The sequence below is a fragment of the Rhinolophus ferrumequinum genome, chromosome 20 (genome assembly GCF_004115265.2).
Source record: "Rhinolophus ferrumequinum isolate MPI-CBG mRhiFer1 chromosome 20, mRhiFer1_v1.p, whole genome shotgun sequence".
Classification (NCBI taxonomy): domain Eukaryota; kingdom Metazoa; phylum Chordata; class Mammalia; order Chiroptera; family Rhinolophidae; genus Rhinolophus; species Rhinolophus ferrumequinum.
Window position 1 is genome coordinate 18,079,162 of NC_046303.1, and position 16,477 is coordinate 18,095,638.

The window sequence follows — 16,477 nt, forward strand, 5'->3', positions numbered from 1 at the left end:
CAAGGTCATCTTGTCCAGCCCCACCCCCACTGAAGAGCTGTCTTCACTTGTTCTGTAACATTGTTGACAGGCTCTGCTCCAGCTTGAGAGAGAGAGAGAGCACATTCTTCCTCTGTTGTCAATACTCCCTTAAATTGAGCCACAATCGCGGTCCTTTATCTAGCCACCATTAATAGAAGGTCACCTTTGTAGAACATCACCAGTAATCCTATGGCTCCCTGGCCCACAAGGCAAGGTGGCTCAGAGAGTGGAGATTATCCACTGTGGTATATTTCTCCTGATCTTTTCTTTTTTAGACATTCCAGCAATCTGAACTGTACCTCACAGAGCATGTGTTTCAGGCCTCCTTGGAGCTCCTTAGTGCAGGGTCCTGGGTACTCCATCAGCAAACCCTGTGCCCACAAACTCATCACAGCCCAAGTGTTTATTTTTTTGTTTTTGTGTTGTTGTTTTTTTGAAGTAAAATTTACATAGCATAAAATTAACCATTCTTCAAGTGTACAGTTTAGTGTCTGCCCAGTGCTTCACCCCATCAGGCCCAAGGCAACTTATGCACTGGAAGCCCCACTAGCCTTAAGCTGCCTATCTCTGTATGGCCAAGTTGTGTGGGCACAGGTAATCCCTGCCATGTTTAGCTCTGTTCCTGCCAGCACTGCATTTCTCCTTGCTGGGTCTTGAGCTGGGTCTCCTTGCTGAGCTCTGCGTTGGTCTGAGCTGGTTTAGCTTGGTCCCGATACCATACTCAGCCCTTGTCAACCCTCTGCTTCCCTTGGGATTCAGTCCCTTGAAGCTTTCACAAGCCAAACTGGCCATCTAGAACTAAAATCTAGCCACCCTAGTGGTTTGGAATCTCAGCATGACTTAGACACATCTGTTGCCTGACCCACCAAGCAGGTTAGCCTGTTTTGGCTGTCAGCACCAGGGTAAACCAAGTCCCCTTCGATAGTTAATAGTCTCTAATGTGTATTGTTGACCATCTTTAGGGGACGTCTGTGGTTCTGGTCTAGAGCTCTGTTGTTGAGTTTGTCTGGATTCAATCTCAGCTTCACTGTACCCTCGCCCTGTGATCTTTCTTGGCACAATTACTTTATCAAAGTGCGGGTTTTAACCTCATAGGATTGTTGTAATGATTGGGTAAGGTAATGGTTGTTTAGCTCCTAGCTTTGTCTGTTACATGGTAAAAACATCAATAAATGTTTGCTGTTGTTACAGATTTATCTGTCGGGTCATGGCTTGATTCCTCCCTTGTTGCCTGTTCCTAAGGGGGCCTGTTGGTTGCAGATGGCAGTGCTGTCTCCATAGTTCTTGAGTTGTGGTTACTTCTACCACTATGAGATAAAGTTACGTCAGCTTTCAACGGTCCAATAACTAATAATTGCATGATATTTTATATGTCACAAAATACTTATCATATATTCTCTTAGATATTGGCCAAGTCATCAATGCCCCTCAGGCCAAGATCCTGAGTCAGAGCAGGTTATTTTGGTTTCATATGTAACCCCTTGCCTATCTTTATCATTGTTCATTTTGACAAGCATGCCAGCTATTCTTTTGAGTTTATCCATAGCTGTTTGAGTGCCTCATCTAAGTTGATGGTCAAGATGCAGAACAGGGCAGGCCAGTGTCATCCATTATTAGAGTAGTTTGATGACCTTTGTTTAGAAAGATCACCTCTCAAAAAAATGGCCCCTCTATCAGCACCATCAGAACTCACCACTTAAAATGTATTCTGTGAGGTTTAAAGTATTGTTCTTTCAGCCTCTCTCTGAAATGCACCTTTATCCACTCATCTTTTTGTTCATTTATTTATGCATTCAGTTAATGTTCTTTGAGTACCTGTGAAGTCTCAAGACCTGGCTATTTGCTGAAAATTCAACAAAGAAGAAGATATGGTACCTGCCCACAAATGAGATAAAGAAGTGTATTAATATATGTTCCTCAGAATGCTGAGTCAGAAGGACTCACGTGCTGCTGAGGGGGTGACAGAAGGGCCAACCAAATCAGACTGGAGGTGGAGGAGGGCGGGTTCCTGGAGGAGGCGATTCTTGAAGTAAACTTAGTGAGATGAATAAAAGTCAGACCAAGAAGGTTATGAGATGAAAGGAGTAACAATAAGCTATTGTCTATAAATGCTGTTTTAGTCTGTTTGAGCTGCAATAACAAAACACTCCAGACTATGTGGCTTCTAAACAGCAAAAATTTATTGCTCACAGTCCTGGAGGCTGGAAAATCAAGACCAAGGTGTCAGCAGATTCAGTGTCTGATGAGCACCCACTTTCTGGTTTATAGATGGCCATCATGTCACTGTGTCCTCAGATGGCAGAAGAGATGGGGAGCTTTCAGGGCCCTCTTGTAGAAGGGCACTAGTCCCATCCATGGGGGCTCCACCCTCAGAGCCTACTGATCTCCCAAAGGCCCCACCACCAGACACCATCACACTGGGGATTAGATTTCAACACATGAATTTTTAGAGTGGGGACACAAACATTCAATCCACAGCAAATGCCTTCCTATAAGTAAGTTAGCGTCTTCAGATACTATGTTCCCAAACTTGAGGGAAAACAGCACTGTGACTTGTGCTACTTGTGTGACTTCTTGAATGCCATGGCATCAAGCGAGGTGATTCTCTGTGGGCTTCTCTGAAAGGGTGTCTGGTGCTGCTGCTTCAGACAGGTTTGATTATGAAGGCCTGGGCCACGTGGGGAGTGTTGAGGTTCCTGGTTGGGGCCAAATGGAGCAGGAAGGGGACATTAGAGGGCACAAGATACACATCAGGCACAGTTTGCAATCAGCCCACAGTTTGACCTGTTCATTCCCATTCCCTTTTCTCATGTGCCCGAGACTGAGGGACATAACATTGAATGAATGACTTCCTAGTTAGTTCCAGGGCCTCTTATATGTTAGTTGCATGGGAGTTTAATTTGGTAGAATTCTGACACATGGAATAAATAATTATAATATTCAAGTCCAAACATAGCTATCTCATCTGATGAGCTTTGTAATAGCAAAGTGAGTACGTGGAGAGGGTAAAGGAAGCCTCGTAGTAACAATGATCTTTGAACCATGTGAGATGGAATTCTGCTTTTTAAAGATAATTTACTCTCTTGTTTGCTCATTAATTTTCATGTTCAATAAACATTTATCAAGTGACTATCACGTGCCAGGCCCTGAGCTGTGTGTTAGGAAGAGAAATAGAAATCACAGTCCCTGCCTTCAAGATGTCATGGTTTAGTGGAAAACACAGAGGGAGCAGATAATTAGAGGTCAGTGTGATGGGTGTCATGACGGTTCTTTGGGCATCTCTGGAAGAGGATGTTAGTGGCAAGAGACTTGTCAAAGATGACGTAATAAATATGCGTTCCATCATATGGAATGGTTTGCACCTTTTGGGCTTCATAGACTTCAGTGAGATAAGAGTCTGGACTCTACCTAAAAAAATGTGCCTACACATAAAAATGTTATGTACTTTCAGAGGGCTCTCTGGGTCCCTAAAGCCCATCCTTGAACCCCTAGTTAAGCACTCTGCTAAGAGTTTATGCTCACAGAGCAGCAGAGACAATGCCATGGAAAATGCCAGCGACTGCTTTATGTGAGTACTTGGGAGAGGAATATTTTCCATTATCTCTGATAATGGAAAATCAAGCAAGTCGTGTGGCAATTCCAGCGGGCCTGAGAAATCCCTTAGTAATCACTTTTCCTTGCTTGTACTGGTGATAAGTGAAAATATAAATACCGTCAGAAACGAGGTTCAGGACAGTATGAGTGAAGACCTGCTAAACTGGGAACATTAATTCTTTACCTCCCTGTTTTAAACAAAATTCAATACTTTTATTACTTACTCTGTAGGTACTTTTAAAATAAAGTTGTCTTTTAGGTGAATAAATGATAGAAAAAAGTTTGATTTATAAGTACAAAAGGTGGTCATGATCATGGAAGTTAATCTGAAGTAAGTCAGAGGCACTGGGTCTATTATTTATTCAGAATTCACAGGCAGGATCGCCGTATAGCCATAAAGAAAAAGTAAATCAGAGCTATTCACTCAAAGAATGGAACACAGACGAGGAGCAGGGAAAACTTGCAAGCCCTCCTGTTTTCATACCCCTGAGGAGCTCTGTTCAAAGGTCCTGTGATTCAAGGAGCAAACAGCTTTTCTTCTTATCACTCATCCTCCCCCATTTTCAGCTGAGAACATCTATGTGTTGTAGGCGTTCCTTGTTCTCCCCATCATCCCTTTAAGAGAGTAGGGAAAAAAACTCGGTCTGAGAGATCTGGGGGCTAAAGCACGTTTGGGGAGAGGGGAGATTTGTCACTGAGCATGTTCCAACCAGGGCCGAGCAGAATGGGAAAGGCCTGAAGGGGCATCGTGTCATTCATTCCCTTCCCAATCCTCCATGTCAGCTGTTGTACCTGCGAAAGTCCCTTCCCTCCGGAGGTCTGTGCCACTGGCTCAGGTCATCTTTCTTCTACTCCAGGAGGGTCTTCCACTCTCCTCAGTGGGTTTATATCTGTCTCCTACCTCCCCACCTTCTGAGCCCCGTCCCTTGCAATCACTTTCAGGAACATTCCTGTGTATGACTCTCATCACCCTGACAAGGAAATGCTTCTTTCCTTGACTCCAGTGACCACCGTTTCTCCATCACTCCGTACCAATGACGGGACTGCATCTTGTACCTCCTGTCAATGTCCCCTAGCCAGAGACCTCCAGGGACACCCCTGTAGTTGAACAAGTTGTGTCTGTTGCTCTGCAGTGACGGAGACCTCACGTTGGGGACCCGTGGGGCAGCTCAGTGTAAGAGGGCGTTAGAAAAAGGACTTACCGGACTTGGGCTTCTGTTAGGTGATTTGGGGAAGGGTTTAAAGAAGCAGGGCTTTGCTCTGGATTAGATGCTGCCAGGAAATGGGGTAACTCTGTGACTAGATATCTTACATCTCACCTACAGGGAAGGTACCCAAGAGCAAAGCTAAAGCTGTAATTGGAGAAGAAGCAGCAGTCACCCTTTATCTGGGCTTTGGGGTGTTTTCTGGCTTGGCCACTGTTCATGCTTTGCCTGTGTTCAGATACGATTACTGAGTGGCCGTGTTTCTGTTTTGTTCCATCTCAGTCGCAGAGTGGCCTTGTCTGTGCTGATTTTCCATGAAATCATTGATGTTCCACAAGAGGAGAGCAAGGCCTGCTCTGAATGTGAGGCCAGCTCCCGGATGTCGGGGGCGGCTTTTCTCTCGCAGCCTTCACACTTTGAACCGCTCTACTTCAGCGGCGTTGTTTGCCTCCTTGAGCAGAGCCTCCACCAGCTGCCTGCTCCCTGAATTCCTGTGGGGACTTGTCCTTAGCCCTTCCATGTTTCTGCAGTTTATCAGCTCCTTTCTTGGCTCACTGCTCTCCCTGATCAGACAGACACCATATGGTGATGAGCTGTTTCCATGGTGTCTGATGGCTGCCCAGAGTCCCTCCCCTGGTTACCTTACTTCCTGTAGTTGTCCCCTTTGCCAGTCCCTTCTCCTGGGTAAGCCCTATCGTTCAGTATTCCCCTCGAGGTTTCTGAGCACTTCAGCATTTTAGTGTTTTCTGCCCTCAGCAGTCCACAAAGCTGCCTGGCAATCCTTTTCTTCATAACTTATTTATCCCCTGTTGCACCCTCTGAATCCATTTCTCCAATAATATTCTCTTTGGGCCACCAACTGTACCCTGAAGTTCCAGAAGAGGGTCTCTGTTCCCACTCTACTAAGAAGATAGAAGCCATCTCATATGATCTACCTCAGCTTCCTTATTTTCTCTAATTTTTTTCCAAATCTTCCCTCGTGTTATTTCCTGTGATCCTCTCTGAATGGACAAAATCTCAGCCCTCCTATAGCCTAACCTCTCCCTTTGCGTTCCTGGTCTTGTCACCTCACTGCCTGCCCCAGCCACACAGCCTCCTCAGCCTGTCTCCTTCCCTTCCTGATGACATCCTTAGCACGTGATCTTCCCTGTCTGTGCACTTCCTCTTTCACTCACACCTTAACACTTCTCTGCCCACCACGACCTGAAGTGATCTTGTCATCACTTTTTCTTAGATTTACGGTCTTTGACTTATCATCAAAATTCACAGCGTCAGACAAGCCTTTTCTTGCAATCTCTTGAGACAGTGCCTTCCAGGTTCTCCTGGCTCATCTTGGTTTTACTGTTTCATGATTTCCCTAAGTAGGTTTCCTCCGTGGCCCTGATTGCTTCCTCCTTCCCCCTACTTTCTGTGTTTTTTTCTTCCTTCATTCCTATCTTCATGGTTCGTTTCTCTCCTGTTCCCCCTTAACAATCTCTTCTACTCTCTAAACTTGAATAATTCACAAATTTGTCTCTGTCCTTGACCTTTGTCCAGGGGCCTAGTTCTTCCTTTCTAACTGCCAGCTAAACATCAACAGCATGATGTATTATCAGTACCGAAACATCAATTGTCTGAAACTAGAGTCATCAGCCTCACCAGAACCAGTTTCTCTGGACACTTTTGTCCCATTTAAGGGCATCACTGTTCTCTGTCACCCACAATCATCTTTGACCACGAAATCCCATGGGTTACAGCTTTGTATCGGCTCTTGCATTGGGGCCTCATCTTAGTTAGACTTATGTTGCTACGGAACCTATTAACTTGTCATTTAAGGGCAGGTACTTGTCTCACTAGTCTCTGCTTGCCGCTTGGGAAGGACAATGCCTTCCCAAAGGAGATACTCACTGTCTTCTGAATGAATGGCTGTAAACTGAGTGTTTAATGCTTTTCTTGCATTCCTGCACTATTGGTCATTGAACATATTTCCCATCATTAGTTCTCTAAATACTTTTATTCTTAACCGATCAAGCACTAGAATAAAATTTCATACCATGGTACTTTCTGCTGTTTTTCAGGAAGAGCAATCAGGTAAGGGTGCATGGGTTGGGAGGCGTTCATTTACCCTTCCTATTTCAGAGCCAGATATAATACATAGGGTTATTATGTTTCCATGGCAATTTTAGATAACTTTATACATTGATTTTTCTCCTCTTTGTTTTTAACAAGTTTTCAAAATGGAAACTACCACTATGACATAAGGTGCTATTGATAGTACATCAATATGATTCAGCTCTTCCCCTGCCCAGCAGACTGTGGCTGCTCTGTGCAGTCCTGTAATACATATTAGTTACACAGACATTAGAGGAGCCCTTCCCATCCATATGTATGTGCATGGCCCGTGGAAGTTAATAATGCCATATATCACGTGCACGTAAAATGTAAAATGTACTTCAGGATGACAGCGAGCTCAGCTAAAATGAGTATTGGCTTACTACTACGAGAGGAAACCCGGGGAAAGATTTTTGTCCTTTCAAATCTGTTTTACGGAATTATTTCTTTCTGTGTGTCTTGGTATCTCAGCCACACATTCTGCATTTTATTTTATTTTATTTTTTTGATCAATATGTGCCCCTCTCTCCAGCCACCTTATTTCACTTGGATAACAAAAGAACCCCTTTGGAAAAATGAAAGATAGCAATTACACATTGGTATTCATGTTACAGGAGTCACGCTGCTGTCCTTGGGGAATTTAACAATGAATATCCAACATTAATTGCCACAGTAACCGCATGTCTGACCTTGCTGAAATGTAATACATCAGCTTTACATAGTAAAATTATTTGCCACTAAAAGATTTAAAAAGAATCATCATAGAATTGTATTGCTGTTTCGAATGACCAATATTTTTTGGTGTTGTTTTTAAGAAAATCCTGGAGAACTCAAATGACTAGGTCACTACATTTTCTTAGGAATCAGGACCCTGGGAGTTGAAATCATAATTTTATCACTGATTTGGTTGTCAGTTGTAACAAGATGAATGCCTTCCTATTCTTATGAAAGATGAATAAAATACACTGACATCTCTGATTGATCTATGGAACTGATAAATAAGGTACAAGGACATAGTACTTTGTATCCATCGGGGGATAAATATATATTTTTTTAATGTTTGTGCCTCATTATAGGTAGGATTTTCTGCCAGTAGCAGAAACATGCTAGGAACCCTAGGACATGTTTCCCCTTTTAAAGTGGTGACATCATTTTTAAGGTGCAGCTTATCCTATCAACTTTTCTTTCCTTAATCTTTTACTCAAGTCTTCAGAAATACTGAAGCTACATTTTCTTACGTGCATTTTAAAGTCCCCTCACCCCCACCCCCCCCCCCCCCGGGCTATCTTACACTTAGGGGGAGCCGCCCCTGGGGCGAATTTCACACCACACGCGCTGGGAGTATGCATCACACAGAGTTGGGTTGCACACTGCTGGGTCAGCAGCGAGCACATCTGACAGAGCCAAGTCAGCGGGCCACGCGGGCTCTGGGCTGTGGAAGCTGTGTGTGCAGAAATGAGTGATTGTTCAGCTTTCTCTCCTTTTAAAAAGAGACTGAGGTGAAGAAAGTCAGGGCACTCACCCATGACATCCAAATTTCAGGCTAGATGAGATTCTAGCTGGAGATACATTTTTGCTTGCATTCTGGCAAAACAAGTCCATGATAAATTTGAAGGCCATCTCAAATCTGGGGGGAAAAAATGAACTGGAAGATAGAATGGGTAGTTTGGGTCCACCTTTTAAAGACGGGCTGTGATGGAAATGAATCTGATATGTATCTACTGCAGCTAGTTAATATGGCTTGCTCACTGTTTTAGTGTTTAAATGATGTTTTATTTGACTTTCCCATTTCAGCGCAGTGATTGTTTAGTAAGCACTAAACCAGGTAAAAGAGAATACATGTGCAGTTAGTATGTTGTGTTGTTTGAAACATTGAAGTTTGGATGCCTTGATTCAAATCATTAAGGTAGTTTTAAAAACGAACTCTCTGAATCCTATCCCCACTTATTGTTTTTTCTCTATTTAAAGTGTTTCTGTCTCCCTGATGTTTTATGTGTCCTTAGAAGTTGAGCTTGGGCACTGGACAAGAGGGAGATTCTTGACCAGACTCCTAATTTATAAAATGCAGCTTTCGTTAGTCCCTTTTTCCCCCCTTCCCTGTTAACGTTCTCTCCCTTTTCCCTTCTTCCATCCATCACTCCCCGCCCCAATGAAAGCAGGATGATGAAGTGACGACTGTGAGAGAGCAAGAGCAGAACGTCCTGGTGCTGAAGAAAGTGCTGTGCTGTGGCCCAGCCCCCCCGGGCGGGAGCGCGGACAGCGATTGGAGGTGAGTTTCCACCGAGGCACGCGCTGGCGTTTCCTTTCCCCTCCTGCCGTCCGTCCCTTCCCTCGCTCCATCTCACTCGCTCGCTCTGCCTCCTCTTCCCTCCCTCCCTCCCTTCTTTCTCCGCCTCTCGAGCGAGCGTTCTAGCTGACTGCAGAGCTCCTAGCAGCCAGATGGACTCAGTTCCCGGGGAAAGGACGGAGATGGCCAAGATCTTTTAGCATGTAGGGGGAATGCCTTTGTTAGTAACCCCTCACAATGGGCAGCTCCCGGCTGAGGGTCTTTGACCCTCACTTAGAGCGGAAGGATGCCGCAGCGCTCTCCGACCGAGAGCTGCCCCTGCCTACCTTCGATGTGCCTTATTTCAAATACATTGACGAGGAGGACGAGGACGATGAATGGAGCAGCCGCTCACAGTCTTCCACAGAGGATGACTCAGTGGACTCTCTGCTCTCTGACAGATATGTGGTCGTGTCCGGGACCCCGGAGAAGATTTTGGAGCACATTTTGAATGACTTGCACCTGGAAGAAGTCCAGGACAAAGAAACAGGTAAGACTGGGGGTGTCTCCTGTTTCCAGACCCTGAGCGGGGGCCCTTGTCAGCATCCTCAGGGGCAGGACTCCCACCCACTGTTGCTCACACCGCGGTGGGCTGACAGAGCATATGCTTTGCGCCCCTCCCCCTGGCCCCGTGCTGTTTTGTTTAAATCCAGTAAATGGACACATGTCGATCCAAGCAGCTGCCTGGGAAGTAGCTGTACAAAGAAAATGACACAGAGGCAGATGTTCTTGTCTCTTTGGCAGTTTTTACCAAATCTTACCTAAAGGCAGTTGGCAACAGGCCAACATTCAATAACCAGTGTTCGATGGGAAGAAATAAAAGGCATGAGGGTTAGCAGCATTCACCTGGCCTATGGGAAGCGCTGGGCTGGGGGGCGTAGCCTCCCCGCCAACATGTCAACAATTAGTGCAACTACTCAGCAACTATAAGCTTAGCAGCAACTTCGGCCGTTTTCCAAGTGGTTTACAAACTGCTCAGAGCATGCCCTGCTGTGCAGAATGTGATACTCACAGCTTCTCAGACCAGAAATTATAATTCACTGAAGCCTTAACCGATCCCACCTCTTGTCCTTTCTATGCAATCTGGGAGCCAAATGCCCGTTTAGGTTTTTCACTCTTGCACTTTCGGAAACACTACCATTGCAGTTACAGAATGACATACTCGTACTTCCTTTTTTACAGAAGGGTGAGCACTTGCTTCTCTTAACCAGAATTTGTAATTTGTTCCAGCCTGCAGCAATTATTCTAGTGAATGGGCCTCTGGCTGTAGCCTGAATTCTGTAACTTGATCCACTGACTAAAATGCACTTTTTGCTGCCACCATAGCACCTGTGATGATCAGGTTTGCAATATAGTGACTGCATCAGTAAAAGGCATTTTGGGTTATATTAATACAAAGTAACTCGTAAGGGTTTTCCCATGCAGGAAAGATTGTGAACTGATAGCTTAGGTGGGATCAAGAATTTCCTTGGGTCCCAGTAGTTTGTCTGAACCTAATTGATGTCTGGTTCTATATTGCATTATACAATGCATTAAGAGAGAAACAAAAGTGTGTGATATATATAAGTGGGTAAGAAAAAAAGCAAAATGACCCAATCACATATCTTATGTTATTGTTTGATCTCAAAATTCAAATAAATACCTTATTGTGCATATGTATGTTTGGGGGGAAAAATCAGTAATTGTCCTTTATACACAAACAAGCTAAAAGAAAAATGCGTTCTCGTGGCATTTGCTGAGTTGTTTTTGTATATCTATCGATTAATATTTTGTGCATTTGAGCACTATTCCTGTGTTCTGCTTCATCAGAGATAATCATCATGGAACTAGCCGTAATTTTCTGTGTACTGATTGCCAGCTGACTGCTTTACACAGGTGGTTTGGACTAGATCACAGGCACATTACCTGCCACGAAGAGGGTACCTTTAAACATGGATAGAGGTTGTGGGGAATTGAATGCTTTCTTCTTAAAAGCACCGCAGTTCCATTCTATAATATAAGACTTTGTGTCTAGGTCATTCATATTGATGAGTGGAAATAAATAAAGCCAATATTAGGCCTAAGTTGATTTCTTTTTTTCTTTCTTTCTCATTGACAGAGTTTCTGGTGAAAGACGGCCTAGGTGCCCACTAACAAGTTCCCACTATTTAACACTGGGAGTGAGAAATCGCTCTGATTACTGTTACTAATGCTAGGAGCTGCCGCCTGGTGGGAAATGGTGTTGTGTATGGTATCTAGTGACGGGGATTCCCATTTGTTTTTTCTCAATGATACAAACAGTGGGATTGAATATATCACTTTAGCCACATGTTCAGCAAAGCCGAAAAGACCAGGACTCAGTATCTTGACCTAAGCAGGGCAGGAAGACACCCATTGGAATCAACCCCTCTTCATTCCTACTCACTTCCTTAGAGTTTGTGATGGACACACGCAGAGGACAAACTCCAGATTGTTGCAGAGACCCTTGAGGGGGTGAAAAATGGTTAACAACTTTCCCTCCAATCAAAGGAGAAATTTATCAAAAAGAAAAAAATCCACTTTAGAGACTGATGGATGGGTATATACTAGGGATGCCTAAGTGGAAATCACATGCAGTTCTTCAATACTTCACATACAGCGCTTTGGAGAAAATACAACAGAAAAGCCACCATGAGGTTTTTGGTTAACATTAGAAGAAATATCATAAATATGAGATCAAACACATTTTATGTTCAAATTGAAGAAAAGTGGGTATGAATTTGTTCTAGTATGAATACTAAGATTCACATATTTAAAGTAATTGAGGTCCCTTGTCACGGACAGAGGTGAATTCCAGCTCTTTATCTTGGTCAGGCTGGCAACCCTCATTATAAAAGGCCTATCGTGTATGAGAGCCTAATAGAGTCACATAAACATATGGAAGACAGATGGAGGAAAATGAGAAGGGGCTGCAATAAAAGTATACAGCAACATTTTTATGTTCTTGAGCGCCCCTTTTAGGGAGATGGAGCCATATGGGGCTGGTGGGGAGCCATATGGTGGTCCTCCACACGGCCCCCTTGGCAATGAGGAGGAAAGGGTACCTGGGAGGAAATCAATGGTCCTGGTGGCTGAACCTGTTCTGAATTCTCACATCTGTACCCTCCGGAGGCTGGGGAAGATAACCAAGCAAGAGATGTAAGTTACTTCCCATCTCTTTTCCACAAAAGTCACTTCGTTGTGAAAATGTAGGTGTAAGGCCCAATAGCAGAACCCTTCTATATCACAAAGCACAAGTTGAACTGATTACTAACTGATGTAAACATGCAAGTGGAAAAAAGTCTGCTTGATTAAGTGGAATAGGAAGGTAAATGTCAGGGCTATTGAGACAATGTATTCCTGTTGCTACCTGAATCAAGAATAGAATAGAGTACAATTCATATAATATCCTATCACCAAGCCAAACTGCGTTTTAGGATCAAAATAATATTAGAGATGCTTAAAAGCAACCTAATGATTTTCCTAAGTGATTGGATCCACACAGCACTTACCACGCTGGTTTTCATAATCCCCTATGTGCATACCTTTCCTCCTTGATAGTTCCAGGCACAAGGAATCATCCAGTGAATGTCTGTGGAATGAATGAATGAATAATTCTTTATTATTTAAAATGGAACAAGTATTCGAGTCTGGTAACTGGATATCTATTTCTGAACATGGAAAGGGATTGAAGCTGTTTTCAAAGATTTCGTGTTTTTTTTTTTTTTTTTCTTTTTTCCCCAAGGTTCAAGTTCTGACTTGAACCGTTTGGAATGTTAGAGAAAAATCAAGCAGCTCTATCTTTCATCTTCCCAGAAATAGGGCAGACATCACTAGGCATTCCCAGCCCAGGAGAATTACAAGAAAGGCAAGAAGGAAGGAAGAGCAAGTGGGAAGCAGCCAACCCTGGACTGTAGAGATTCCTGCTCCTACGTAACCCTTTCCCTGCCCTGGAAATGATAAATTGTGTTTAATTAGAGGTGCTTCTGGGAATAACGATTCCTGTTTCAAAGCAGGGGGGAACCTATGTATTGGATGGATTATATAGAGAAAAACCTTGTTACTGATTTTTCTTGCTAAATCTGCCTTATGGTGGGTCTATCTTAGGGAAAACACAAGACGAAATTCGTGATTTGCTCCCCCTCCTTTTCTTCATTTCCTTATTCTTCATTCATCTTTTTGATGCAAATGTACTCATGATTACAAGTTTCCAAGAAAAACAAGCAGAGAATAGGATGGAGGGACTAGGTAAAGCCTACCTGCTGATTCTTACGAGGCTTGGCATGATTTCTTCAACGTATGGCTGATTTTTTTTACTTCATGAGGTTTTCATTCAGCATAACCTAATAATGTGTACTCGGTGTGGAAATGGCTCCTCAGCCTGCTTTGATTGTGTCATGGAGACCTCAGTATTGGTGGTGAGCTTTCAGGGGCACCTCCTACCTGGTGGTGCTTGTCACTGAGGAAGTGAGTCCCTTACCTTTGTAACAAGGCAACAAGCTCTGTGAAAGTACCTGGTTTATATTGTAGGAGTGTCTCCCTCCATCCACAGAGTCCAAAAGTTACTCTCCCTCGCCAGCTTCATGGCTTTTTTCAAGCGTTATTGCGCTGACGGAAACTTGAGTAAAGCTAGGACTGGCATTTCATTTTCTACTAACATAAAAAAAAAAAAAATCTTTCCTGCCAAGAACAAGCCTGACATAAGCACTTGATACATATTTCTTATGAAGAAAACGTTAAGAATGCTTGTCTCCTGATCATTGGAAAGACAGAATACACGTTAGGTGAACTTCTTTGATTTCCTTACCTTTTAGGATTTCTGGAAGGATGTTTGGTGCCTCTGACCCAGGTTTTCTCTTGAAGGTGGCAAGACCTTAATAACCCTGTAGCAGCAGCGTGGCTTTTGCAAGACTAAAATTTTTTGAGGGTAGGCACAGAAATTTTTAGATGGTGGTAAGTCTCTCAATGATTTGGTGCAATTTATGTACACATAAAATCATCTTGTATTTATCTTCTCTTTTTAGTTTTGTAATGTCATGTAACACATAGAGCAGTGGATCTTATCTGTGGCTGCACATTAGCTGCACATGGGACACCTTAAAAAAAATACCAATGCCTGGGTCCCACCCCAGAGTTTCTGATCCAGTGGACCTGAGTTGGGGCTTAAGCCTTATTGGCTTTAAAATTTCCACCGGTGATGCAAATATTCAATGTTGACTTTGTCTCACTTCCCTTTTTTTTTTTTTTAAAGATGTATTCCAAGTTTCTAATAGTTGTAAATATATAGTTCCCTCTCAGAGTTAGGGACCCATTCCTCCTTTCCTTCACTTCCCCTCCCCATTCCCTCTCCAGGGCTTTATGTCCAGCCTCATGTCCACTGGCCCCTGCCCTGGAGCCTCTGCAGCCTGAGAAATTCAGAATTCACAAACTTGTACTACTGGTCCATCTACTGAAATGGTTTCAAGAAAAGGAAACAATCAGAGGAGACAGAAGTATTGGACACACAGCTGTTTGATTTCTCAACTCTTAGAATGAGAAGGGGATGGTATAGTAAACAAAACCCATTTGGATTTGTGCCCAGGTTCTGTCACACTATAGAAATCTCTGGGTGGTCCTTAGGTCTCACAGCCCAGAATGTACTTCTGTAAGAAATAATGTTTTAAGGAAGGAGAAAATGCACACAGCAGAGTAGAAAGGTACTAAAATGAGATTCTGAAGCCTCACTTCCCAGATCTGGGCTCCACTCTTAAACCAGCCCGAGACCTTGAGCAAGTCATACACAAGATGATCTCTGAAGTATCTTTCATCACTAAACCCCTTGACTCAGAGGATCTATACCAACCTCTTCTCTTTCTCCATATTTTACAGAACCATAGAAATTTAGATCTGGAGGAGACACTAGAATTCACATAGACGGCCTCCGGAAACTTGCGGTCATTTGAAGCTGAAATCACCATTACTGAGCCATTACACAAGGATTTAGGCTATTCAGTCTAACTTCACGTTATTTATATATATATATATATATATATATATATATATATATATATATATATATATATATATATATATATATATATAAAATGACTACATTTCTTTCACGTCAGAGAGCAGTTAAAGTGTTGATGGGGTAGGAAGCTTGGCATCCAGGGCTCAGTGGCCATGCCTGGTGATGATTTAAGTATGTTTGTATATAACCTTGTCCGATGGGAAACTTTTTAAGTTCCTCTGAGAAATGATGCTGTAACATTTCCAAAGATTAACTTTGATTTATCACCTACTAGTAAAACCCATTTGCAGAGTTTTATTACTGAGCTGTTTGGGGATTTTCAGAAGCAGTCTGTTGCTGGACAAAAGCAGTTCTCCCCTAGTGATGAAACTATTACACCCTCTTTCTTATGCTAGCCACATCCTCCTGTCATTCCTTTCCTTGTAGCTTCATACACTATTTTTGTGCATTTTTAATTCCTCAATTTCTATGTGCACAGGACTGAATACCTTAGGAAAATTTAATTCCTTCATTCCACAAATATCTTCGACCTGCTATTGTGAAGGCATTCTTCCAGATGTGAGGAAACAGCTGTCAACAAAATACACAAACTCCTTCCTTTCACGGGGCTTGCGTTCTAGTGGAGGGAGTCAGACCAAGAACAAGTAGGGAAATAGTGCCCATTAAATGATGGATGCTAAATAATCAATATCATTACAGGTTTAAGATGAGTATGTCCACGTGTCTTTAAAAATAAAGAAGCTAGAGGATATGTGTATTTAACGTCTTTTAGAGAACTAACACGAAATTTCTGGTCCTGTTCAACGAAGTTCAGAACCAAAAGAAATAGACTTAATTGAGGAAAAACAAAAAGGAAAGAAGTAAAAGAAATGTGACGTAGGTATAGTAGGTATAGGTATTCCAGATGGTAGTTACAGCTGGAAGCCATAGAATCTGCATCCGTGGAAAGGTTTGGTATCAGCCGTTAACCATCTTGACCTGGGAACATAGCTTTCTCAAAGACAAATCACTGGACTACCATGCCTCTTGAGGGCTTTTTCAGCTTTATGAAACTGCCAATTCTAAGTATTAGGTTAGTTCTGTTTGCATAGACACTAATAAAAAAAATCAACGAAAGTCTAACTAAATTCATTAGCAGCCCCTCCAGCTGCCCTGGGTGTGCCTCTTAAGCAGATGTAGGGAACCGCTGTTCTGTGAAGGCTGGCTTCTCCAGGTAAAGAGAAGGCTTCAAAC

The 16,477-nt window shown here is 43.0% G+C and overlaps 1 protein-coding gene across 2 annotated transcripts in view; it reads left to right on the top strand.

Annotated features, from left to right (window-relative positions):
- Positions 1 to 16,477, top strand: part of RAPGEF5 (Rap guanine nucleotide exchange factor 5) — a 208,295-nt gene that overhangs the window by 132,413 nt on the left and 59,405 nt on the right. The window contains exons 10-11 of one of the 2 annotated variants that reach the window (XM_033088310.1): positions 9,068 to 9,180; positions 9,639 to 9,727. In XM_033088310.1, the coding sequence (XP_032944201.1) occupies positions 9,068 to 9,180; positions 9,639 to 9,727 (202 nt within the window). The remainder of the gene's footprint in view (positions 1 to 9,067; positions 9,181 to 9,638; positions 9,728 to 16,477) is intronic. The other variant, XM_033088311.1, reaches the window with a different exon arrangement.